General features: G+C 46.4%; 1 protein-coding gene across 3 annotated transcripts in view; it reads right to left on the reverse strand.

The window, feature by feature from the left end:
• Positions 1–26,516, reverse strand: part of tnrc18 (trinucleotide repeat containing 18) — a 56,687-nt gene that overhangs the window by 9,628 nt on the left and 20,543 nt on the right. For all 3 annotated transcript variants that reach the window (XM_044332176.1, XM_044332175.1, XM_044332177.1), the window contains 23 exons: positions 23,592–23,732; positions 20,566–20,670; positions 18,326–20,206; positions 15,751–15,838; positions 15,358–15,587; positions 14,204–14,350; positions 13,449–13,633; positions 11,897–12,311; positions 10,663–11,652; positions 10,371–10,516; positions 10,149–10,282; positions 9,894–10,007; positions 9,600–9,783; positions 9,192–9,507; positions 7,812–8,024; positions 4,802–4,984; positions 3,851–4,317; positions 3,248–3,382; positions 2,374–2,515; positions 2,161–2,278; positions 1,343–1,418; positions 872–980; positions 448–564 (listed from right to left, as the gene is read on the reverse strand). In XM_044332176.1, the coding sequence (XP_044188111.1) occupies positions 448–564; positions 872–980; positions 1,343–1,418; positions 2,161–2,278; positions 2,374–2,515; positions 3,248–3,382; positions 3,851–4,317; positions 4,802–4,984; positions 7,812–8,024; positions 9,192–9,507; positions 9,600–9,783; positions 9,894–10,007; positions 10,149–10,282; positions 10,371–10,516; positions 10,663–11,652; positions 11,897–12,311; positions 13,449–13,633; positions 14,204–14,350; positions 15,358–15,587; positions 15,751–15,838; positions 18,326–20,206; positions 20,566–20,670; positions 23,592–23,732 (6,636 nt within the window). The remainder of the gene's footprint in view (positions 1–447; positions 565–871; positions 981–1,342; positions 1,419–2,160; positions 2,279–2,373; positions 2,516–3,247; positions 3,383–3,850; positions 4,318–4,801; positions 4,985–7,811; positions 8,025–9,191; positions 9,508–9,599; positions 9,784–9,893; positions 10,008–10,148; positions 10,283–10,370; positions 10,517–10,662; positions 11,653–11,896; positions 12,312–13,448; positions 13,634–14,203; positions 14,351–15,357; positions 15,588–15,750; positions 15,839–18,325; positions 20,207–20,565; positions 20,671–23,591; positions 23,733–26,516) is intronic.

Raw genomic sequence — 26,516 nt, forward strand, 5'->3', positions numbered from 1 at the left:
ATGTGGACACTCACGAAGCCCAGATCAGACTTTAGTCCTGGAAAACACATCCACTTAGGTACAACTACACACACACGCACGCACACACACACACCAGTGTAAAGAATAGAGATGTACCGGAATATCTGTAAGTTAGCAGCACTCTACTGGGAAAACACTTATGCACTTATGCTAAAACCATCAACACACACACACACGCAGAGCAACAAACATGATCCAAGGCCTGCACGCATACACACACACACAAACACACAAGGTAAATATATCATGGTTTGCGTGTGTGTGTGTGTGTGTGTATGTGTTTGGGGGCAGGGTTATTCTCTCTTCTCCTTCCTTGTTTCAACAGAGAACTGAGAGTGGAAACAGGAAAAATCTAATGAGGTCACGACTGGCTGAGATGTCACTGTATGTGTGTGTGCGCGTGTGCGTGTGCGTGTGCGTGCTCACAGTGGATCTTGTAGTCTGGCGGCAGCAGTCTGATGTGGGAGAGGGGGATGCGGCCTGTGTCGCCATCGTCAAACTCCACCGTGATGAGATCATCGTTCTCGTCGACATCCGAACTTCCTGTTAATATGCAAAAATAACAAGTTCACAAATCAGTGTTGGTGTTTGTGTTTTGATTTGAGCAACTGCATCACACCCACTCACTCTTAATCACACTCCACTTCCGCATTCAACCTCCATGACTTTAAAGTGTTCAATAAGAACAGAACAGTGATGTTTCCATTACCATCAGATTCCTCAAGATTATAGAATCACTGAAGGAGCAGCTCTGTTAAGATCTTTTATATTTATTTGTCCTGCCAGTTACAATTAAATTGTCTTATCATGTAAGTGGTGGGTGTATGTGTTTTGCGTGCTGCTGTTGTACCGTTGACAACGGTGCCAGGGTAAAGGCAGCGGTACTGCTGGCTCCAGTAGGCAGCGATGCGGGTGCCCTCTGGGAGATAGCGCACGGATGGAGGCTTCACATCGATGATCTGCACACACAGGATAAAGCACTCTTAATTGTCAACATAACACAGCATCAGCCACTCACACACGCTAAGGGCCTCGGAGTACTTCGCACAAAGTGTGCATCGGCTCGTCAAACGGAGCCCGGTTTATTTCATCAAGACTACAAAAACGTGCAAAAGACGGATAAAGAGTCGATGTAGCAAGACCAGGGAGGCAACCAGGACATCATAGTTTGTTTCAAGCGTACTAGACCCTTAACTTTCACTTTACACCCTGCACTTTTCTAACTGCTAAGTGGCTCCTATCTCAAGTATCACCAGAAATAGGGAGAGCTGTAGAGCATTTAGTCTTACATAAACACAGAGATTTCATCCAGTTTACTCACAGCCTCCTGCAGCAGTTGTTCCAAGCAGTAGATGTGTGGTCGGTTCCCCCTCTCGCCCTCCACCACCACGCTGTATCTGCAGGAAGGGATTATGGGAAGAGCTTTCATCAGCTTTCTTTGCAGTAGTCTCTTTGCCAGACATACATTACCTTGATTCTGACTGATTTAATATGAAGCAGGCGGAGGAATGTGCTGCCTTTTACTATTAAAGTACTTTTGGCTCAGTTGTTGTCCAGCACAGAGCACAGCTTATACCCACATCCCCCTGGAATATTAATCCTGTCTGAACAGGGCTTTAGTCTATTTGTTTTCCTTTAATTAAGCCACTCTGGATTTGAGCGCCAGCTAAATGACCAAAAGTAGATCTAAATGTAACGCTTTGTGTTTTCATGTTTGCAAGTTTGTTCATGTGTGAAGGAATTGTTCATGAAATATTCACTTTATTGCTGTGAGTTAGATGAGACGATTGATACCACTCTCATATCTGTCCAGTAAATATGGAGCTACAGCTAGTAGCAGTCGGTTAGCTTAGCTTAGCACAAAGAATAGAGACAGGTGGAAACAGCTAGCCTGGCTCCTCACTTAATAACATGTTATATCTTGTATGTTTAATCCATACAAAAACCCAAGTGTAAAAACAACAAGTTGTGGTTTTACTGGGTGTTATGAGCCAGACTATTTCCTGCAGGAAATCACTGCACCTGGCCGCCTCTAGTAGTGAAAATACATATTTGTTTGCACTATTAAAAGCTACAAGTCAATCTTTGTGCACCGGTCTTTGTACATCCTGAAGTTTAAACATCTGCTTGTGTACTCACATGTCAGGTGAGTGTACAGTGTTCACATGTCCAGCGTACAGCAGCTGGTCGTCCATCGGGATCAAAACTCTGAGTCCGTCCACCAGAGAATCCTTATCCAGCACACACTGCACTGGCGCTGGAAACACCACCACATGCAAGCAGTTAATAAATATGCATTTCATCATTTAGCGTGTAAGCTCAGGTGTGTAAGTAGTGTCTGTGTGTACTGACCGGGTGTCGAGGATCTCTCTGACACGCTGTTGCTGCGCGGTGGGAGGAGCTCGTCTTCACTGAAGCTGCTGTCCTGGTTGGGCTCGAAGTCTTCATCTGCCGCCATGCTCTCCATCAGCCGGCTCACTGCTCCCCTGGAAGGCTGCAAGAACACACGCAAAAGTTTTAATTTCACTATACTAATTATTCATTTAGGGGAAAAAAAAATGCAATTTGTTAGTTATATTCCAAAAGCAAAGATGATTCTTCCCTCAAAAACAGATATTTTGCAAAATCAATAAGTGAAATCTGTCTCACAAACATCTGGACGTGGATTGAACCTGACTTTCTGCAAGGTGAATCTGCTACTTAAGTTTAATTTGTGGCAGCCCACAAAACTACCAGGCTGATACACCACAAGTTAACTTTTCAAAGTGAAACAGTAACATATTACAACAATTATACTGTTGAATACACAATCATTTCTGTTGATACGCACATCTTACCCACCGCCACCACCAGAAACAGCCCTACAAACACTTTAGCTACCTTTGGTGTTTCCAAAACAAACTCTTGAGAGTTCTGCCTGGTGGCAGATGGAGAGCAATGCAACACTTTGAAAGAAATCACACAATACAAGAGGTTTTCTTTTTCTCTCAGTAAACAAACGAGAGTGTTAATTACAACACAAGCAATCTTTTAATTTCTTGAAACGTATTGTTCCTGCATGCGTGTCTGCATGTGTCTAAGCATGTGTGTTTGTGCGGTCTAGAAAGTAATGATTGTGTGTGCACATTTATGCCTAATAACTAAAAATGTTCTGGTTTTTGTCCTTGCCAGGATAATTAAGTTTACATCGATAATGACTCTGCACCTCATCCATCATCCCACTGACCTCTCTGGCCTTGGTCTTGGCTTTTGGTTGGCTCTTGCGTGCCGGGCTGAGGCTCAGAGACACGGGGCTGTCTGTGATTGGACTGCACAGAGTGGACGGGCTCACAGGCAGAGGAGAGTCCTTCAGCTTCTTTTTCTGGTTTACAAGAAGTCACAATACAGAGTTAAAAACATGCATATGAATGAATGAATGAATGACGGCGCTGAGGATCTGCTGGACAGATTTACATCTTTGCACATACACACACACACGCACGCACACACACACACACACAGAGGGTGGGATGCTGCCAGGCAGCCTGCAGTTGTCCTTTCTTGTCAGCAACACGACACAGACAGCAGGGGAGTGCTGCAGTGACTGAAGTCGTGGGAAACCCTGCTGGCACTCTGACACACACACTTAAACACACACTCTCACACACACAGACAGAGGTGTCAAGGGAGACAAAAGCTTGTGAGGGAACCAGAGTTTGAAGGAGGGAGGAGAGGAGTAAAATGATGACAGGAAAGAAAGGGAAGATGAGGGGGAAAAAAGGCCAGAGCCTCTTTGTTTTTCAGGCTCGTCTCAGTTGGCGAGGAACAACCCGATGAATTATTGACTTACTTTCACCACATCTTTCCCCTCTCTGCTGGGCGGAGTGGGTTTCGGTCTGGAGGTGGGCTTCGGGGTGAGAGGTGGGGCTGAGCTGGAGGAAGAGGAGCTCTGACTGGTGGAAGCAGATGTTGACACAGGCATCTGACTGGCTGAGGTGGTGGCGTCGTGGAGGAATATCCTCTCGCTGCGTCGTCGGTTCCAGCCCTCATCCTCGCTGAAGCCCCCGAACCCGGAGCTGCTGGCAAGGTCGAAGCTGAATCTCCGCGGCGACCGGGGCGAGGGGCGCGGTTTGGCCAGAGGCTTTTGTTTGACTGGCAGCGTTTCATCTCGCTTGGTGGGGCTGGTCTGGTCGATGCGGCGGGTTGCCGGGGGCAACAGGGGAAGCTCTGGGGCAGAGCGTTTGCCGTGCAGAAGAGAGGGGAACTTTCTCAGCCGCAAGTCCGAGCCGGAGTCTGACCACTCGCACTCTGACGAACCTGAAGGAGGAGAGGGTCACATGATATAAAGACTCTTCCTCCTATCTGACACACACACACACACACACACACACATCCTCCCATAAACATGAAGCCAGTAATAAACTGAGGTGTTAGATTCTCTGAGATCAATAACCCTGTGAATAGGACTATTGATCAATTTGAGACTAATACATAATTCAAGACTGAATCATTACATGCACCCTGATGTGACAATTAGAAATGAATGAATATTTAACAATGAATCAATAACATAATTCTGAACAAATGCTCAGGCGCTGAACCTGCTCAACCACAAAAAAACACAATTATAGTCTGGAACGCTGTCAGGGGAACCTGTGAAATCAGTAACAGCAGAGTTTGTGCAGAATAGGACACATTGAAGATGTGTTTTTCTCTTTTTTGTTGCTACTTCTCAAGACTTTCTTCAAAAATCTTCTCTTTATTTGCACACAACCGATTTGTGTCTGCTGTGTTTTTTTACCCAGAGTGCTTTGCCTGCTGCGGTGTTTGCCATCATGGAGGAGGCTCAAAGGTGCAGAGCTGACAGGGAGCGCGCTCGCCGCGAACCTGGCCAGCAGACCCAGTCCGCTCTCCTCGCAGCCACCGTCGTCCGAATCCGACTCCTCCTCGTTGTCTTCGTCGTCATCCTCGTCCTCAGAGGTTTCTGTTTCAGACAAAAGATTTTCAGCTCAGAGACGAATGTGGCTGCAGCGCAGGTCTGGGCCAAAGGTCAAATCACTTCCTATTGTTTCTACTGACTGCAGACACAAAGTACACCAGAGAGAAGATGAAGTAACAAAAGAAGAACCATCAAGATGCTAGTTATAGAGGCTGAATTAAGCCCTGCAGCCTCGACCTTACAATAACAGGTTGTCTACACGAGTACCCAGATATACACACGCACACACACAAACACACACACAGATACACACACAGATACACACAGATACACACACCCTAACATGTAGGCTGATCATTAACAACAGCAGAGAGAGGAGACAGACTGTCCAAACCACTGCAGCCTGCAACGCTGAGTAAGCAAGATACAGCAGGAAAAATTGCGATTTACAGCATACATGCATGTGAGTCGCGCACGCACACACACACATACATACATACACACACACACACACAGCTGCTGAGACCATATGAGCTGAAACTCTGACTCAGATATCATTTATTATTAAAAGATCCTTCAGAGAATGTGACAGAGTGAGAGAAGTGAAAAACTGCAATGACCAACTTCTTTCTCGAACTCTGACAAGCTAGTGGAGCACACAAAAAGGCAGCGGCACACATACACACACACACACACACACACTCTAGCATACTGCTGGTTAGCTGTGTGTTGCTGGCAGTTAGCAGTTAGGTCCAACAGATGAACAGGAGGAGCATCTCCTCAGGGGTTAGGAGTGTTAACATTGAGGGTGGATGCACAGTACAGGGTTTCTTCAACCACTAAGCACCACAGATAACACACTTTATTCATTTTTTTAGTTTTACAAACATTAAAGCGTTAAATATCAGCCATAAAATTAGTTACAGTGTATGATTATGAAGATTTTTATTAAAGAGTAACTCAACACCAGGCTGATGTTGTTGTTGTGTTTTACTGCCCTCTCTGGTTGAAGGGTTCAAGTCTGTGGTGTGGTCAGAAGTGCGCTTTGTTGCACCTGTAACCACACCCATCAGTGATGTCACGGTGTACTGGAGTACACCGTGACATCACTGGAGACTTTCAGATTATGCTAAATTGCTCTTTAACCAAAACAAGAACTCTTTTGATTTACGTGGCTTATTTGACTTAACAACAGTAGAAAGAGAATTCAATTAAACAACTGATTCTCCAAGTGCAGGAGAATATTTTAATAGAATAAACATTTAAAAATTTGATTAAATTTGTTAGGAACAGTTATTTTAGGAGCCAGATCTGGTGCATATGTGATACTGTGAATCCACTATGTGTTAACGGCAGCAAGCAGACGATACAACAGGCAGGCACTGAGAGGACAGCCCTGTGAGGCCCCTTGGTATAATGTTCATATGAAGTTTGAGTAACCATGGTTACATCCTCTGTCCCAGCCGAGCACCAAAAGTCTTCCTTTAAGGAGACATTACGCAGGTTAAGCGGGGGTAACCATGGCTCTCTTTAAAAAGCTTTAATTTGTGAGTGAAAAAATACAAAAACTAAAAAACAAAAAAAAATTTACGCTAAAAGTTAATGTTCTGTGTATGAAGTTCAATTTCAGCATAGTCCATGTTAGCGGTCAATAAAAAAAAAAAAAATAGAGGGGCACTTCCTACTTACAGAGCAGGTGACAGGGGTGTGGCCTCAGGCAGGGCGGGGGCAGCGCGGCGGCGAGAGCGCAGCCTGGCCTTAGCACAGTCTAGCTTAAGCAATGCTTTAGCCACAGCGTAGACTAGCCGTAGCGAGGTAGCGTAGGCTCAAGGCTGCGCTAGTCCTTGCCAAGCTTCTGTAATGTCGCAGCAGCAGCGGCACAAGCACATGGAACAGGCTGAGAGACACTCAAAGCATCATGGGTAGGACGGAGGGGAGGGGAAGGGGGGGGGGGTTCAAAGGTGAGGAGGGAAAGGTGAGAGGACAGAGCAAGGTGTCTGAGAGAGCAACGTAAAAGGGAAAAGGGTTATTTGAAGGTTTAGTAGACAAACAGGAGGAGCTCTATTGTCCAAATATCCCCAACGTCTATTTCAATCACTCTCGGTGCCATTAAGAAGTTTAGAATGAGTAGTAACACAACATCAACCACCACATCATCAATACACATTTAGTTTGATGCAAATGTAACTAACCATCTCAAAAAAAATTTGAAAATGAGCCAACTATCATTATACTTCTTTGTTATGACCATTTAAACTGAGCAGGAGGTAAACTTCTTATCTGTCCAATCAGATTCAGCTCTGTGTGCTCTCAACTAATCTTCTACATATAATGTTTCCGTTTCTCAAATGTAAGCCTGAAGCTGAACAGTCTTTTCCAACTGAAGGGATATTTGAGGAACAGAGCACTCTAAATGATGTGTGAGGTGCAGTGGCAGCTGGACAGACTGACAGAGACGGACAGACAGATGAAGCAGACACAAGGACCACAGCGCTTCGCTTTCTGTACCAATCAAATCAACACCTTTAATAAAGCTTATAGGTACCAAACGGCAATACAACTTTATGAAAAAATCTCACAATTCACACAATTTTCAATGTACAAATGCTACAAAAACGGTTTGCAATCCAGGCAATAAAAAAACACCATAGAAATAGGTCAACTCTTTTTTTTTTCTTTTTTTTTTTTTTTTAAAAAAAAGGCAACTTTGCAGAGAAGCCAGCAGCAAGAGAGGTAGGGATCGTCAAGCTAAAGCACATTCTGAAAATAGCTGCCTTAGCGAAAAGCAAACAAAGACACAAGCTGTGTGACGAGGCTCAAAGACAGTATTGTCTGACTCGACAGCGAGGGGCTGTAAGATTTGGTCAGTAACCTTGGTCGAATGAGTCGTCAGAGGAGCTGAGGCCCGCTTCCTCCAGCAGAAGGGATAAGTGCTTGTGTTTCTTCTTCTGAGACTTCTGACTGGATAGCAGGGATGTTGGCGATGATGCGGACCGCCTCTTCCTGGTCAGGTTGCCGTGGGAACGCGTCCCTGAGAGAGGGGGCCAGCCCCCTCGAGCAGAATTGTGCTCCTCTGAATCGGAGTCTGGTGCAGAGAGAGTGTGGTTAATGATTCATGAAAGAAAGAGTCAGACATCAAGAAGATTCCTGTTTGACCTCAACATCACAACCTGGGAGGAATCTGCAAAGATTCTGCAAACTAAAAGTGAATTAACATGATACTTTAAACATAACTGGATGACATGATGGGTTTGAGGCTGTTAAACAATGGGCCAATGATTAAGTGTTCAACCAACACCCTGCAGTAGTTCAACTTCATCCAATATGCAGATCTCAAGAGGATAGGGCGCATGCAAGGTTTGATTTAAAGAAACATACCAGTGTTTTAGTCTAAGACTCATCCTGAGGTTACATATGAAGAAAGATCCTCAAAAAATGAAATAAAAGTATTCAATGTGAGATAGACTACCTATATTATTGAGCTAATCTGTTTTTAAAGGATAAGGCTGGTGTTAGTCTGTGTATATTTTCTCATAGACTGAAACCAACAATGTGTTAGTCTGTTTTCCTGTTATAAAATCTTATGCAAATATATAGGTAAGGGTAATGTAACATCTGGGCACTGTAGCTTTAGCAAACGCTACTCAAACACGAGTAAAATTTGCATTTGTTGGGAACTATTTTCAGCGGTGGATAAATTTAGTGAGTGTTTATGTCAGCAGGATGATGTGTATGTGGGATTGAGTCACAATGAGATAAACAACAGTGCCCATGTTCATGTCCGTGTCACACAGTGCAACGCTGTGGCTCATTGGTGTTTTTAATCGTTTTTGGACAACAATGGAGCTCGACGGTGCAGAGGAATAAGATAATATCAGGCTTTGGCTGCGCAGACAATCAGTTCATTGTTGGTTTGAGTCTTTCTATGGGATTGGCTGACAATAAGAAAAATAGAGTTTGACAAAATAATCTTAGCTCAAGGTCCATTTAGTCAAACAATATATTATCCAAGGTCTAAAATAAACTTACCTGCTTAAGAGAAATAAAGAATATTCCCTATCCTTTAACATTTTTAACAGGAAAGGTATCTGCATGGACGTAGATGGGCCCAACTCACTTGCAACAGTAATTCATATAAAAGTCAAGACAGTGTTTTGATGTCTGGAAACGTTACTTGGACTCTATCAGTTCTGATCTGACCACATCAGAGACTAAACCAGTTGTGTCAGATGTTTTGTCTCCAGGTACTCACTGTTGGAGCAGCTGCTGAGCTCTGATCTCATGGGAGAGAACAAAGCAGTCTTCTTCTGACCTTTCACCTTCCGGACGGTCTCTGAAGCGGAAGCCTTGGCAGCCATCTTGTGTTTCCCACCTTTGGCGGACGAGTGGACGCCTCGCTCCTTCATCCGACTCTCCGCGGACTTGCCCTTCGGCCGGTCTACCTTTGAGTTGGAGGCGAGTTTGCGAGACGCGCTGAGCGAGCCGAGCTGCGAGAGCGAAAGCGCTCTGTCGAGGTCCGACGCCAGCTGCTCCTGCTCGCACATATGGCCGCGCTTCGTCTTCAACACCTGAGGACGCCGCAGAAAACATTTCATTAAATCAGTCGCAACAGTGACATAACACTGCTGGCGAAATCAAAACGACTTTCCAAGTGGCTTACCTCTAGAGCGTGACTGGTGGATGGCTCCTGGTCATTCCAGCTCTTCTTCTTCTTTTTCTTCTTTTTCATCTTCACTCCTCCACTTCCTGCTTCTGTCTCCTCTTCTTCTCTGGACACCCGAAACCTCTTCCTCTGCCCTTCGCCGGCTTCAGAATCCTCAGAGTATTGCACCGTCCTACCCACCCTGAGAAATGGGAATATTTGCACTTTATAAACTAAAAACTGAAGACGCATCTAGAAAAACCTGCAAAATTTAAGAAAAACTGGCTGAATTGAGCTGCGGGTAACACTCACTTTCCAGGCCTGCTGTCCAGTTTGGGAGGTGTGGCCAAGTGTTTCCTCTTCCTGGGTCGTCCTCTACCCCGTCGGGTCAGACTCCGCCTCTCGTCCTCCTGCTGCTGCCGCTCACTGACATAAGCATAAAGGAGTTATAGGTTTGTGTGTGTGTGTGTGTGTATGTCTGGGGATTCATCTTGTACGTGGTTCTTACAGTGAGCGTGTGCGCCTGCGTTCATGCCGACGGCGTGAGTTGTGCGGAATAACACTCACCGCTTGTCTCTGCGTCTCTGCAGCTTGCTCATCTCTCTCTGCTTCTCCTTATATGTCTTCTGCAGCTCAGCCAGGCGAACACGGTATTCCACTTCCACTGCGTCCAACACATCCATAGACATTTTACTGTACAGCTGCAGGGAAGAGAGACGGTTGTGAGAACTCCAAACAAACTGACGCGTTTCATTTGTGGATGACCAGGATGTTTTTCTTCCATCTTACCGGTTCCTCCTTCCTCTGCCTCCAGCTGTACTTCTTGTTGGGGTCCAGCGTTCTGGGCAGATCAATGTGGGACTGTTTCTCTATGGCCTCTAACAGAATTTGTCTGCTTGCTTCGAGAAGACAATCCAGACCCTCTAATGCCAAATCTGGACAGGATACAGAGAATATTAAAACATTAGAGGAACATAAACTAAAAAGTAAAATGTAAAAGAAAAAGATTTAAAAACAAAAAACAAAACAACAATTCTCTTTTCACACTTTTCGCCCCTCACTTTCTCACATCCCGTCTCACCTTGCTCCAGGCTGATGCTCTCTATCTCTCGCTGGGCCATTTGGCTGAGCAGGGCCATCCCCTCCAGCGCCACCATCTCCAGAGGACCAGCGCTGCAGCAGTCTGCGCCCACAGGAGGTTCTTCGGTTTGCGGTATGAGTGTTGGGGCAGGTGGGGTGCGGGGGCAGGCCTGAGCCATTTCACTGGCTGTCAGTAGGGCAAGCATCCCTGCCATGGGATCCTCAGGACCAATGAGCAGTGGGAGCGGGGAGTTGGAGGCGGGAGGATAGACGGGAGTTTCAGTGACAGTTTCTTTCTGATTGGGAGTGTGTGAGCTTATTGGAGTGTCTGGCTGTTGTGGTTCACACGCGGCGCTGGTGGTTTGCTCGAGTGACCCACACATCTGTGCTGATTCCTGGTTGTCTGAATCTGTAGCGATGGATGATGGATAGCGTGTTCGGTCTGGTTCCTTGATGACCTCTGCTTTAGGCTCGGCTCCTGCGAGTGGAGGAGGCAGAGGATATGCTGCCTGACATGAGTAAGATGACACTTCCACTTTGATTTGCCCTCCTTCCTTCTCTTCCTCTCTGACTTCTTCCAGTCTCTTGCCTTGTTGCGGTGGAGGACTGGGGACGAGCAGAGGTAGTGGCTGAGGTTTCAGGACTTCCCCGTCTCCTTCTCTGTCCTGGCTGGCTCGGACGGGGCTGCGGCTCCGACGAAGAGGACCCAAAGGTTCTGGCGTCATGTCTAGCTGATGCTGTTCCACGCCTGGTTCCTGTTTGAGGAAAGGCCCCGCCTTTGACGGCTCTAGTTTCTGTGGCTTGATGTCCGCGTCCAACAGCCTTATATGGTGGTGGGCTGAGGGTAAAGGGGCGGCTGAGGCCGGAGAGCGGGACCGATGGGGTGGGACAACTTCAGTGTTTGCTGCTGTGGGCGTTGGGATGTGATATGGGGGGAAAGGTGAGCCGAATGGGGCAGTGATGGACTGGTAAGGGTAACCTGGAGGGAGATCTGTCATGAACGTAAAGCAAAGGTTAGAGTCACTAACAGATTCATACAATATCAAACATTCCTCTGTAGTTCACACTGCTGAAAACCTATCTACCCACCCTGACGTTAGTCCGCTGAAGCTAATTAAAGTAACACACAGCAGGTGAGCCCCAACATGTCAAATATTCTACATAATACAGGTGTTCAGAATAATAAAACAGAAAGATAGAGACTTTTCAATGCATCATAGATCTTCTAGACTCACCAGAGTAGAGGCCTTGAAAAGGTGCAGAGGCCGGCTTCTGTCCCTCTCTCTGCTCCCTCCTCCCCACCTCCCCCTCCTCGGCCGCCTCCTGTTTAGGCCGCCGTGGCGAGGACGGGGGCGGCGAGGCTGAGCGGGGTGAAGGCGGGTGAGGCAGGGGTGTCGGCGGGTGAGACAACACTCTCTGCGCCCCTTCCTCTGACTTGAGGGTAGTCACAGGCGAGGGGAGCGGAGGCAGCGGGGTCAGGGAAGACGTAGAGGGGGTCGGCGAGCGAGAGGGAGGGGGAGGCTTGCGGGGATGTAGGACGGGCGAGGGAGACGGGGAAGATATGGAGGAGGGGCGGGGTTTGGGGTCGGCGTTCCGCTTGTCTGCTTTGTCTTCTATCTCCGGCCGGTGCTCGCTGGCCTTTAAACGCTCCTGAAACACAGGAGAGGAGAGGGCATGTATGTGCTGTGTACTATGTGACAGACTGAGCCTCTGGGTGTTAAATATTAGTGTGTGTCTGCATGGTTCACATTTTCATGACTGTACTCTCCTGTAGCTGCAGGATCATGCAAGTTGCCGTGTTTTGAATGTGTTTTTCAACTTTACGTGTGCAGGGTGTTTATCATCTTATATAACTGTCTCTTACTTGTATGTACTGTTTAAAACTGGTGACATTGGATATTTTTCTTATTATCATCAAATCCCATAAAAAGACAAAAACAAATAATGAACTGTGTAGCCAAAGCCTGACATATTTCATTCCTTTCAGCAATAGAGCTCCATTGTTGTCCAAAAACGATTAAAAACACATCAGTGAGCCACATTGTTGCACTAGCTGACAGGTTCCTTCATTACCATGAAGACAGGAACTTCAGTTTATTGTGACTCAATCCCACAAACACTGTCCTTCTGCTGGAAATACTCACTAGCAAAAACCAAATGTGTATTAATCCACGGCTGAAAATAGTCCAACAAATGCACCATTTACTCCTTTTTAAGCCATGTTTGCTAAAAGCTACAGTGGCCAGCTAATTTGGGAAATTACAGAGCATTCTTTTCTTTAAAAAAAAAAAAAAAAAAAAAAGAATTATATATTTGTGATATGTTTTGAAAGAATTACGTCTTTGGTAGGAAAAATGGTTTTGGGGCTGAGAGCCACAGACAGTAGGGAAGCCAGAAACTATTGCAATATGGACACATTGTTTTGTTTTTTTCCCATTGGATTTATTGACAATAAAAAATACAGAATATCAGCTGTATCCTTTAACTGTAACTCATCGCCCTGTCTTAGAGATTATGTGTGTATGTCATATTACAGTATTTGTCTCAACACTAGTCTACAGAGTGCTGATGTGATGTGACACTAATATCATGCACAGAAAAGCCTCATACTGCTCACCACATGTTGCTCTGCAGCTTCTGGACCGCTGTGTTTTATATGTGTATGTGGATATGCAGGCATATATATATACACACACACACACACAATATATGCCATGTATACGTATGTAACTGTCTTTGAATATGAGTTTTCTTACTAATGCGTGTAATTACACGAATGCCACTTACTACTAGCTGTGCGTTCCTCTGCAGCTCCAGGACCTGCGCTGTGTGCTGCTGGATCATGAGCAGCTCCTGTTGCCGGAGCATCTGTTGCTGTGAGAGGAGCTGGAGCTGGGCTGCGTGCTGTAGCGGGCTGCCTGTACCGTACACCCCCGACCACACCGGGGCTCCGCGCTCCAGCACGTCGCCTCCTGCAGAGCGACGGGAGGAGGGTGTGAGGAAGACGGTAAACTTTAAAATCCATCCATCACGTTCGTTATATTAAAAGATAAAGAAATCAACCCATGTTGACGGTAGAGTTAGCGCTCCGTTCCTCAAAATGAAGACTTGATTTCCCATGAGCCACTAGGGTTTCCTGTCAGGACATTTCTACTTTTATTACAACCCACCCCTCCACTGGAATGCTTTATATTATTTTGTTTACTCTTTAAAGAAGAGGATAATCAGGATGAGCATATCACAGCGCCCTCTTCATGTTTGTACAGTAAAGCAAAAAACCACTGGCACACACTTCACTGCACCATATGGCAGCTGACAATATTGTTGGCAGTGGTCTTATTTATTTACAGTAATTACTAATACTAACATCTGTCTCTAAATGAACACGGTAATGATTTATTTCTGTTCTAACACAACAGAAAGTACTTTTATAAGTAATAAAATCAACATGGCGACAATAAACCAACAACCTGCACACATACTTCAGATTCCATATGCACACACACACACAAACACATATATAGTGAGAGAGGCTGTCGTACCGTAGTGAGGCAGGTGTTCAGTAGGGATGACTATTAGCTGTCCAGACTGTGGGTCCCTGGCAAACTGGTAAGGAGGGGGTATGGAACCTGGCAGAGAGGGTGGGTAGCCTGGGGGGAGGGTCTGGTGCATTGAGGATGGACCCAGGCCTGAATGGGAGTGGAAGTAGGAATACAAAGAGGGGAGAGGGATGGGGAGTGTGGGGGGGGGGGGGGGGGGGGGTAGGAAGAAATGGGTGAAAATGTAAAGAAAAAGTGTGAGAAGTGTGAAAACATTTTCTCAGTAAAGCTAAAACTAACATTTACTCAGCATCATCCTTCATCCAGTATTTATACCCACATTGGAGAAATAATGTTAAAAAAAAAAAAAGTTACATAAGGGAGCACAAACTGAATTCAGCTGTTTTTGAGAGGATTTTGTTTTCTTTGCCCTCAGTGTCTAGACAGAGCTGGCCCTTGAGGAGCTCTCTGTGTGTGTGTGTGTGTGTGTGTCTGTGTGTGTGTGTGTCTGTGTGTGTCTCTCCATGTTTTCAGATGGTATGTGTAAACTCTCAGAAGTATGTGAGTATGTGTGTGTTGATGCTGTTATTTCTGGACAGCGAGCGCAGGAGGAGCAGGTCTGGAATGTCCTGCAAAGTTCAGGAATGTCTGTGGTACTCGACCCCTGGAGGCTGGACGAACCGCTCCACAGACAGGGAACACCTCCCTTTTTCTGCTGCACCAATCAGACGAAGCTGCACAGGCGCATGTAGAATTTTGCAAGCGTGCCATGTGCTAGTGTTGAACTGATTTAGACTCTCTGTCTTTAGCGGGCACTGGTCCATAAAAGACATTGAAATCTACTGTACTACAAATGCTGCACCTGTGCACATCTGGTACGTATGAAACAGCGGCTCGCATGAAGACATGGTACGTCATTCATCTCCGACGACAGAATCATGCATGTGGAAACTACACATGATGTTTTATCCAGCTTGATGCTACAATGCTGTGATGAAAATAGTGTGCCAATAAATTTAAGTTGCATCAACCATCACTAAATGACTTTGGCCATGATAAAAAGGTATCACAAGAAATGCAAGAGCAGTTTTGAGAACATCTAAACTTGTGCTTGTGACAGTTAGCAAGTGTCTTCAGTCATGTGCGTGTCCACGTACTGTATGGTGAGCTGGAGAGCCAGACTGGGGGGGCTCCAGGCCGGGGCATCCAGGGGTGAGAGGTCAGAGTTGAGGGGTCAGGAGGCCAGCGACCCGCCCCTGCCAGGGCAGCCCCTCCTGTCACCATAAGGTTGGGGGTCATGAGGCTGGGTGTCATCATACTGGGTGTCAGGCCACTAGAGAGCGGGGCAGGGTGCATCTGGGTAAACTCTGCCAGCTCCTTGGACTCTCTGGAAGAAAAGATGGATTTTGAACACTGTTGGCACAGGCTAATAGACAAAAGATGCACCCAAAAAGTACTGGTGTAAAAAAAATAAATAAAAAAATTAAAACACCAAATTCAGAGGAATCATGGTGCGTCATCCTGTTCAGGTGTCAGCCACACACCCTCACCTGAGCACTTTCTCCTGCTCACGTTCGAGCCGGCCGGCCAGCAGTCTGTCTTCATGATGGCGAGCACGATCCTCCCCTCGCTCCTCATCTACAAGGGGGACAGAGGAGGAGCAGGCGAGACAGGTTCAGGGATAAAGGGAAGAGAAAAAAAAAAGAGTAACAAATAAATTTGTTTAGTAGCTGCATCATTGAAGTTCCTGTGACATTTAAACCCTGATCCCACATGTTAATAACTTTAAAGAAATGAATATGAGCTATGAAAGACGATAAACTAAATGGTAGAGAGGTAAGAGGAAACTGGGAGATAGGTTGGAGAAAGAGAAACCGAAAAATGGATGACAGCAGAGGAGAGAGGGGGAGGCAACAAGGTGACACTGGCTATATAATGGTGACACAACAGAGGGTGTCAAAATGAGAAGGAGAAGCTAAAAATATGATGTTGGGCCACAGCCTGAACACAATGAGTGTGTGTGCACACACACACTGTACAAATACACACACACACACACACACAAATAGAGTGACAGCTCTCACTCTGAGTGTCAGCTCTTATCAGTTATTAGTCTAGTGCCACAGGAGATGTGTGAACATACCACTACTGCCTTACCACACACACACACACACACACACACGCACACACACACACAGAGCCTTAAACCCATCCTGCTTACTATGACGGCCAATGGCAAAAGACAGATTTAGAGCGAAAAAAAAAAGGCAGAGGAAAGCAGCAGCACTCAACCAGACAATGCCCCTCACTCCGTGAAGCAATCCAGAATAAACATGAGGATCTCCTCCTCGCGCTCTCTCCTGTTAACCTTCTTCCATCTCATCAACACTGACTGAAGGTCCCCAAGCAGCAGAGATGGAGAGAAAGGTTTTATACAAGTGTGCTGAACCCTTCAGTTTTGCACTAGAAGCGTGTGTGCGTGTGTGTGTGTGTGTAGCCTGTAAAGGGACGAGAGACTTTAACAATCCCTGACATGCTCCGCAGGAGAGGTTTCAAGACTGTTACCAAGGTTACAAGGAGCCTGTCCCACATGCTATCCTCTATGCATCAGAAAGCCAGTGATTAGCGTTGCACGCCCCCTCTTTCTCCTTGTCGTTCCACTCCTCCGTCACCAATCTTCCCTCCATCTCACACTTTTCACTTCTTTACTTCCTGCCATACGTCTCTCTTCCCGTCTATCAACCTATCGATCTATGTCCGTGTTTCTTATCGTCAGCCCATTCCTCCCAAACTCTTCTTGCTTCTCTCCATCTATTTGTGTTTTCTGTGTAAACCCTCTGCTGTTTATTTAGAGCTCCTAGAGCGAGGGACTGTTAGACTATTAGACCAATCACTCTACTCAAGCAAGGAAATGAATAAACACCCCCGACAGGGGCGCATGTGCATGCACACTCAAACATCTACTGTACCCACAAAACACACACAATCCCTCATATTCCTCTTTCTCACACACGCACGCACACACACATTAACACAGTCCGTCACTCTCAAGACTGATCATTGCTTAGCAACGCACCCATGGTCTTATTGTAATTCAAGGCTTGTTTGTAGCTTTTAGCTGCACTCTGTAATGACATGTTCAATGCAGAGAGGGTGGAGGTGGAGGTGGGGAGGTGGAGGGAGCCCGCAGGCTGAAGAAAAGAGTGGAGAAAGAGCAGGGGGCCTGAGGTGAGACAAGGAGGGAGGTGCCTCTACAAAGACCTTCTCAGAGAGGAAAGGAAGGGTGGGGAAGGAGAGAGACATTCAGCGAAATGAAAAGAGCAAGAGACCGAGAGAGGGGGCTGAACTGTGGGAGGACAGAGAAAAGGCTCGGAGCGGAGAGAGAAAGAGGAGAGACAGTGAGAGAGAGACAGAAACAAGGAGAAAGACAGAGGGATGGAGAGGGAGCACTGTAGCTGAATGACCTTGATGTGCATGAATAGAGCGCACTATGGCAGGAATTGCTATGCAGCGCAGAGAGCCGACGGACTCGCCAAAAGGAGGCTTTCAACAAAATACATCCCGTGACATAATTAGCGATTTGAGGGGGGGGGGGGGGGGGGGGGGGGGGGGTGAGAAGTTGTTTTTACCATTCCAATCACATTACATGCATGAGCACCTCAAAGTCAAAAAGGGCTGAGGAAATATGACTCTGATCTGAAAGAAATGAATCGTCCATTATTCATGGAAACCCAAATGAGGAATCATTTGCTCTTGGTTCGTTTAACTGAGGGGATCTGCAGTACGATCGAGAGGGGAGGGAAGCCACAGCGGAGCGCCAGAGTTGGAAGCAGCAGAAGCAGAAGAAAACACATTGGAAAAATATTTCAAATACATTAAGTAAACTTGAGTTAACTTGCCAGAATCTGTAAAATATGAAATGACTTGTATGATCAGCTGTGAACTCCTACGATTATATCAAACCTATAGCCAATGAAAATCTGTTGTAACTGTCACAGACAAAGTTGTTTTCATACATGATCACAGCAGAGCCTATTCACAGAAAACAAGATTGTACTAGCGAGGCTGCAGCGTGTGCAACAGGACTAAACTGTTGGTCTAAAGTGACATAGAAGACGTAATTACCTTTAATAGCAGTTTGCAGCAGGGGTCTCTGTGTGTCTGAGGGTCCACTGCTCTGTTTACTGGTGCTGCTGCTGTCTCTCTGTCTGGCCACAGCTACAGCGATGCCAACCGGAGGGTGGCGCACCTCGCCCTCCCCCTCCCGACCAAACGAGCGGGCGCTGTCCGGCCGCTCCTGTTCTCTCTTCAGCTGGGGGGGCACCCTCAACGCCCCGGAGCCACCTGACCCAACCGCTACCCTTTCCCTGTCTCTCTCCCTCTCTCTTTCTCTCTCCCGCTCTCTTTCCTTTTCTCTCTCCCTCTCCGCTTCAGCATCCATTCTGATGCTACCCAGACCCCCGAAGGGCCCTCGGGTGTCTGCGGCGTGCCTGGAGGACCCAGGACCTTCAGCGGCAAAGTTTCCGCTGTATTTGATCAGACTCTGCATGGCTGAAACCTCTGTGGGATCCGAGCTGGACCCCCCGCCTCGCTCCCCGCCACTGGACCCTCCAACCAGTGACCCCCCAGGTCGATAAAGCGCCGATGGGTCCAGATAGGGTCTCTGACTCCCCTCCTCACCTGCACGCCCGTGTCCGTGTTGGGAGGGGTGTGTTTGGGGGGAATGGCTGTGGGAGTGAGGGTTGTTGTTGGGCCTGTGGGCTGTGTGAGGGGAGTGGGACATTTGTGCGTGTGTCGGCTGGCTGTGGGGGGAGGAAAGTGTGTGTCCGTGTTGTGCTGCCAGGGCAGCCATGTGACTTGTGGCATAGTTGGCCAACGGGCTGATGGTGCTCCACTTAGGTTCCGCCCCAGGCCGCTCTACGCCCAATCGGATTGAGTGTTTAGACATGTCCCTGGCGTCTGGACTGAACCGTGATTGACTGGATGAGTAAGATGTATCCTGACTTCGTTTACCAATGGAACCATTGGAACAAATTACAGAACCTTCCTCTCTTTGATTGCTTGAATCGCCAGACTGGGAGAGCCGAGGATGTTCCATCAGGCTCCTGTAGCTCTCCCTCTCCCTGTCTCTCTCCCGTTCCCTGTCTCTGTCGCGCTCCCGTTCGCGCTCTCTGTCCCGTTCGCGCTCTCTGTCCCGTTCGCGCTCTCTGTCTCTGTGTTTGTTGTCGCGGGCCTGCGAGGCGATCTGTATGGGCCCGGCCCGCTCGTCGTAAACCTCTACAGAAGGCACATATGTAGGTGCGCTGACTCGCTGCTCTCTGATAGACTCTCTGAGTGTGGGGGGTTGGGGCGGAGCAGCGCTGGAGGGCTGAAGCGCAGGAGGAAGGACATAGGAGACGTGGAGCGTCCCAGCTGACGTGGCCACGGAGTCATTCCTCCTTTGTCTGTCTGAGTGAGAGTTTGAGTTGTTTGAGTTAGCGTTAGAGTTATGGTGGGGTCGAGAGCTGCCCTCTTCCTCCCGACCCCCTCTGTCTGTTTCTGGTCCGAGGAACCTGCCCACACCTCCGCCCCCACCTGGAGGGAGGAAGGACTGTGTAGGTGACGGCCTGGACCTGGGCTCCACTGTGGAGGAGTGGGAGTGTGACTTCTGCTGCTGCTGGTGGTGGTGGTGGTGATGGTGATGATGATGGAAGGACCAGCTTTCTCTTTCCGTGTCCCGCTCCCTCTCTTTCTCTCGTTCCCGGTCACCACTCCTCGCCCTCCGGTCCTCCTCGCCCCTCCCGTCCTGCGTCAGGTCCACCACGCTGTGCGGCCGCTGCTCCTCTCTCAACCGCTCCCGCTCTCTGTCCCGCTCTCTCTCCCTCTCCCTCTCCCCCCGGTAAGGCCTGTCCCTGCCCCCGTCCCGGGACGTCCTCTGGGGGGGCGTGGAGCTGGACGGGGCGGTCGGGGGAGCGGATGGGGGGTGGAGAGGTGACTGGCTCATAGAGGCCGGCAGGTAAAAACTGTCTAAAAACACACAAAACATAACACATGACTTTAAAAACACAAACACACTCCATGAGCACGACACAAACTGAACACAGAGCAACAGTAGATCTGTAACAGCTATATCCAGGAAGGAGAAAAACTACTATATGTCATATCTTGGAAATAAAGTAAGAATCAAGGCCATAATTGCTCTGCCGTCAGCTGAATGTCGCCCATTTCTGCCTGGAGAGTTGGCCCAGTTCCACAATTACCTGCATGTCTTGTCACTAAAATTAAAACAAAACCTACTCCCACTGATGTATCGCAGGATATGAGAGAGTATGCGCTCTAAATTTAGCCACCTGTGTCTCTGAATGTTGTCAATGACAGAGACTGACCTTTATGAGAGTCGTAGAGAGGATGCTGGGAGAGCGAGGGAGGGTCCAGGTGCCCCAGGGACAGGTAGGGGCTGGAGTACAGGCTGCTTGGTAGAGGAGGGTAGCCTGAAGACACGGAAACACACAACATGTCATACAATACAGTTTACACAAATCATAAAACTGTGAGGATACAATAACTCCTCCCGCTCAGTCATGTAAACATTGTGGCTTCTTCGGAGAACTTAGACGTCTGGAGAGGTAAAAGCACGAACGGAACATTACTACTTATATTTAGAGCTGCAACTATTTGTTTGATCAGCGGAAAAATAAATCTGCAACTATTTTGATGAATTTATCAAGAAAAAATGCTAAACATTGTCTGATTTCAGTTCTCATACGTGACAATTTCCTGCTTTTCTCTGTTTCATTTCACAGTAAACTGAGTATCTTTGGGTTTTGGACTGTTGGTCGAACAAAACACAACATGCAACTTCTGTAAATTCCTTTAAGAAACATCTTAAGACTTTTAACTTTGCTTTTAAGTAGTCTGTATCTCTTATATGCTTATTGAATCCTATTGAAACTTTACTTACTTCCTATTATAACCTGCTTTACTGTATTTTAACGCTTCATTAGACACATTTTTTTAAATTTCTTACAATTTGATACATTGTATATATGTAAACTGTTAGACAAAGTTATTCTTATTATAATATTATCTGAAGATGTCACCTTGGATCAGCCTTTTTTCCCCTCACTATCTTAACATTTGATAGACCAAACAACTGATGGAGAAATTGTTGGAAGATTAATCGATAAATAAAAACAACAGTTAGTAGCAGCCATACTTAGATCCACCTGAATATATTGATATATACATTCAGTTTATTATGTACACCTCGCTAAACCTAATCTAATACAGTACGTACAATAATTTGTTGAAACAGTTTTAGTCAGCAGGGTTGATTCAACTTTATAGTCATTTTGAGGCTGCAGTTTGTGGCGCTGTTGAATTATTTTGCGTTATCCTGAAAGGTGTATCTAATATTTTGTCCACCTCATTTATATCAATGAAGAAAAAGAGCGTGTGTAAAGCAGTTTTGAGCACTTTTTAAACCAAATCAAACTTTGTACTTTGATCCCATTTTTAAATGAGGTGCTTTTAGTCACCTGTACTGATGTATTTGGTTGGGTAAGAGTCTGCCCGACAGCCAGCTGCTGCTCTCAGCGACCAGATCTTAATATAGACAAAGCTTTGCGCCTGGTGTAATGCTCTGGATTTTTGTGTTAGGAGTGAGCTGCTGCGACTCTGACGCTGGCTGGTGTCACCATGCCACCCAGAGCGGGTGAGACATTCCCCTCTTCCCACACTCCAGCCATTCCAAGAAACATCAAAAAGACGCCGCCGCCATTCCAGCGTGAAGCGCCGGTGGAGTAGAGGCGAAGTATAAATCTGTCTCCTCACCGTTTTGGAGCGGCAGAAATGGAGACGCTGAGGGAGGGTGTCAGCGGTGGGAGAAAGGCATGGGGAGACAGAAATATAAGAGGAGCGATGTGAAGAGAGAGCGAAGGCATGCGGGATGGGTTTCTTGTAAAGCTTCCTTTAACCACAGCAACAGGTAACCTTGATCTTTCACAGCTTTGATACCAGGTTCCTGTGTAGCTACGGTGCATCCCAGGCATATCCAAAGTAGGGGTGTGCCATGTCGTAATGTTCACGACGATACTGGTAATCATCTTTAATATTATAAAGAAATTTCATATCCTGATATTATTTTAGGGGCATGTCGTCCACCCCTAATCCAAAGTCTGCCTGGAAACGTCTCCAGCTTTTAGTAACTTTAGCTATATTAAAGCCAGGTATTAAGAATCTCTCTCAGGCCCTGACGGCTTCTATTCATATGAGAGAAAGTCAAGTCTATGGCTTCTTTAGACAGCGGGGGGGGGGTTTAGCTTCTTTATCTGCAGATACTCCAGCCTGGATTCAGGCTAAACTTTAAGTCAAGCGTCAAAAGTCCAAAGTGTGGCTGCATATAAAGTCAAACGGGGCGTGTCGTGCGTGGAAATGTTTATTTTAGTCTTTTTCATTGAGCTACACATTCCTGATTCATAATGAGAAGTTAATTATCAAACATAATCTTGGGGGCATGTGACCTGTCCTTGAACTAAAGAAAGTAAGCTATAGACAAAAAAAAAAAAAAAAAAAAAAAAAAAAGATCTAATCAATCATGATCTGATTTGCTGTGTTTGGAAAGCATTGAACGAGATCTGTGTCACACAGGCGATGCTATCAGCTTTTAAATGAATAAATGGAATCCATTCGTCCTTCTCCCTCTACCTTGCCAAAATTCACGGCAAGGCGCGTTTCTTTCTATCTGACCTTCCTCGTGAGTGAGATTTGATAAGGAGACACACAAAAGGACATGAGGGAATGAGGAGGGAGAGAGATTCAATCACTTACTGAACGGGCCTTGAGAGAGAGAAAGAGAGAGAGAGAGAGAGAGAGAGAGAGAGAGAGAGAGGACGGAGAAAGAGAGGATGGAGAGGTCCATGGAGACGGACGAAAACACACTCAGAGACATACGCGTGTGTGTTGATAAGCTAGGTCAGGAGAGAGATGTCGTAGGAAAGTAGGGCAAGAGAGAGAGAGAGAGAGAGAGACAGAGACGGACGGAGACAAAGTGTGTGTTGGACAGGAAGCTCAAAAAAAGAACAGGAGAGAGGAAGACAGATTACAGTAAGTCATGACAGCTGAAAGTAAGGGACGAGCTGAGGACAGAGGAAGACAGATGCATTTAGGACAGAGCCAGGTGCACGGCGACTGGCCGAGAGACAGAAATGGAGCAGGATCCCGCTGGTGTAAGCAATGAGGAACAGAAGAGGAACAAGCCTCCCGGGCATTGGACGGCAGGACGGGAGCCGACTGGGAGGAAACTCTTGAAAAAAAAAAATGATGTCGTTTGTGTCTTATGAATTATAACGTGGCGTGCGTAAGATGTGGAGAGGAAGAGAGTGAGACAGAGAAAGAAATGCAAACAATTTACCTTCATGAGCGTGTGAAGCCCAGAGCTGCGCCATCTGCAGACTGCTGGGATTGCCCGATCTGTACGCAGGGTCAGAGGTCAAGGGGGAGGGGCCTGGATAACCTGACAGGAAGGGAGTGGAGCCTGTCGGGAAGGCATCACCTAGGAGAGAGAACGAAGACTGTCAGCCACCCTGGTAACCACAATACCAAACTAATAAATGACAAAGCCGATCAATATATACCGTACATGCTGCGCAGCCTGAGTGTGTGTGTGTGTGTGTGTGTGTGTAGCACAATCGATGCGTGCTGATGTTTCTATGCCGGAGCAGTCTGTTGTTATCACATTATTACTGAGCCACCATGCACTCCATTTCAACAAGGCAGACCACAGACAGACTGCACTCAGGAAAAAAAGGGACAGTTAATGAAACCACCAAGTGAAAACCACAATGGAGGAACCATGTGGTGCAGTCTTGAGGGAAGGTAGAGTTGATCAGACCCGCTTCTGTGGAGCGATTTTAACTTTCGGGAGCTCCCTTTCTAGAATTTGGCGACTTGCAAATCTAACAGATAAACTTAAAGCTGCTGTACGTACATTTTTTTCTTTTATTTTCTTAGTTGAAATATGTTCCAGAGCATATCTTAATGCTGAGAGCTGGGCGTCTGTGACTCAGGCTCAGTGAACAGCCTGGCAGCAGTACAGAGATATTCCCTTCTCGAGTTTTTAAGTCAGCTTCACCCTTCTAACCAATCACAGGAGGCCAAAGTCAGGGGCGGGAGCTGACTATAAATGCTTGTGTTTTATGTTTTTTTTTTACTGTTGTGTAAAATAAAGTAAAATCAGGATCTGATTTAACTGTTGATACTGAACTATGGTGAGAACAGCGACTATGACCTCAGAACTCTGCATGTTACTCCACAGCTTCCTTAACCTGTTACACAGCAGCGAGTTTGATCTTTGGAAAGGTTTGTTAGTGATCCTACAGATCTCTACTATCTGCCTGGAATGATGAAAATATATTTGCCCGGGTTGAAACCAACATTTAAATCTAATATTTCCACACACTGTACCAACCACCACAACGGACTTTAACCTATGTCAAGCGAAGAAGAAATGGAAAAACTGGATTTAAAATGTTCAAATTACAAGGTAACGTATGGAGTGCTGATGCCCGTTAGAATCTGCCGATATATATTTTACTGTTTTAATTCATTTCCTCCACATTCTCAACTCTTGACAGGACAGAAAACCAACTGAAGCACATGTAAACAATTCAGGACTGTATAACAACACTCCAGCTTTTCTATATTAGATTCATTTCAGATTCAGGCTTTTCAGCAAACATCATTCCATCACGTGAAGGCTGGTTGCCACTAACTTGTATATTACGATACAGAAACATCAGCTTGATCCTGATGATGTAGAAACTTCAACAACCACCAATCTGTCTTTTTAACTTGAACAAATGATCCGTTCTGCACTTAGTGATCAGTTCAAAGCGTGTTGACATCATACCGTTCAACATCCACAGAACAAATCCCTCGTGAAACATTCCATATCTCAACATGATACTTTTATCGATTGTTTTTATTGGCCTTGTTTTTTTATTAGACTCCGCCCCCCCGGTGTGCTATCTGACCATTAGCAAACTTTGAACCTTTGAACCATCTCTGCCTCTTCCAATCACAAACTCTTAAGAGCTGGAAAAGGTTTCATGTTTAGATGAGGTTTACCCCCCCCCCCCCCCCCACACACACACACACACACCCAGCCCATTACTGAATGCAGTGCACAGCCATTACCCTGATAAAACTAACCATGTGTGTAGGGGAAAGGGTGCTGTCTGCATATGGGTGAGGGGGAAGGGTCTGAGTGTGTGTGTGTGTGTGTGTGTTTCTGTATTAGTCCTGTGGGAATCTGAGAGACATGCAGTGCTTGCCGAGTTTTCCCTGCATCTAAATCAGTACATTAAAACCGCAGTCCGTCAGCGACCAGCACACACACACACACACACCCTTTGTAAATCAATAGCAAATGCAGCTTTCCAATTAATCACTAACAGAGGCGTGTACACACACACACACACACACACACACACACACACACACACACACACATGCAGGAGTAATGCAGTGCTCTGAAAAACACTGTGTAGGTGGATCCTTCCACACCCGGCCCTATTAGACACAGATTTATTCAAGCCTCTCCATGTTTGCATGTATATATGTGTGTGTGTGTGTGTGTGTGTGTGTGTGTGTGTGTGTGTGTGTGTGTGTGTGCTCAAGGTCTCTTGTGTGTAGCTGAAGAGGCTGCAGTGCATCGCTGTATGATCACTGACATGTGCAAACAGTTCTGTGTGGGTTTGCAGTGAATGCCCTTTGAGTCAGAGACGCTGCAGGAGCTATTACACACACACACACACACACAAGTAAAGACACACACACACACAAACATACAGCCAGTTATTAACCTTCAGTTAGTCTCAGTCCGTTAACTCTGCGGGAACGAACACCCCCCATCCTGCATGAAGCACTGAAGAGCAGCGCACCACAAAAGAGAGACAACTTACTCTCTGTGTAGTCTTATAGTAGCATCTATTATTCATTATAGCAGAGACACATTCATACACTGAAGTGATTAATATTCAGTGAGACATTATCTCACTACTATCACCTACTACGTCTTTTTTTTTTATGTGCATACTTCGCTTCATCGTCACTGTTCACAGAGAAAAGTAAACCAGGCATCTTCAAATTTGGTGATTTTGAATATTTCTCTGATAAACTGTTTTTTTTTCCTTTTTGAGTTGACAAAACGTTCCTGCTTCTTGAAGTTGTAATCTGTAACGTTTCAGCGGTTGATTTGGCGACACCCGTGGGTGCTGGTGGTAACAGCGAGAGGGGTTTAATACAGCAAAGACTCACTTGAGCAGCTACTTTGTCA

Source organism: Thunnus albacares, chromosome 17 (assembly GCF_914725855.1).
Source record: "Thunnus albacares chromosome 17, fThuAlb1.1, whole genome shotgun sequence".
In the NCBI taxonomy this organism is placed as follows: domain Eukaryota; kingdom Metazoa; phylum Chordata; class Actinopteri; order Scombriformes; family Scombridae; genus Thunnus; species Thunnus albacares.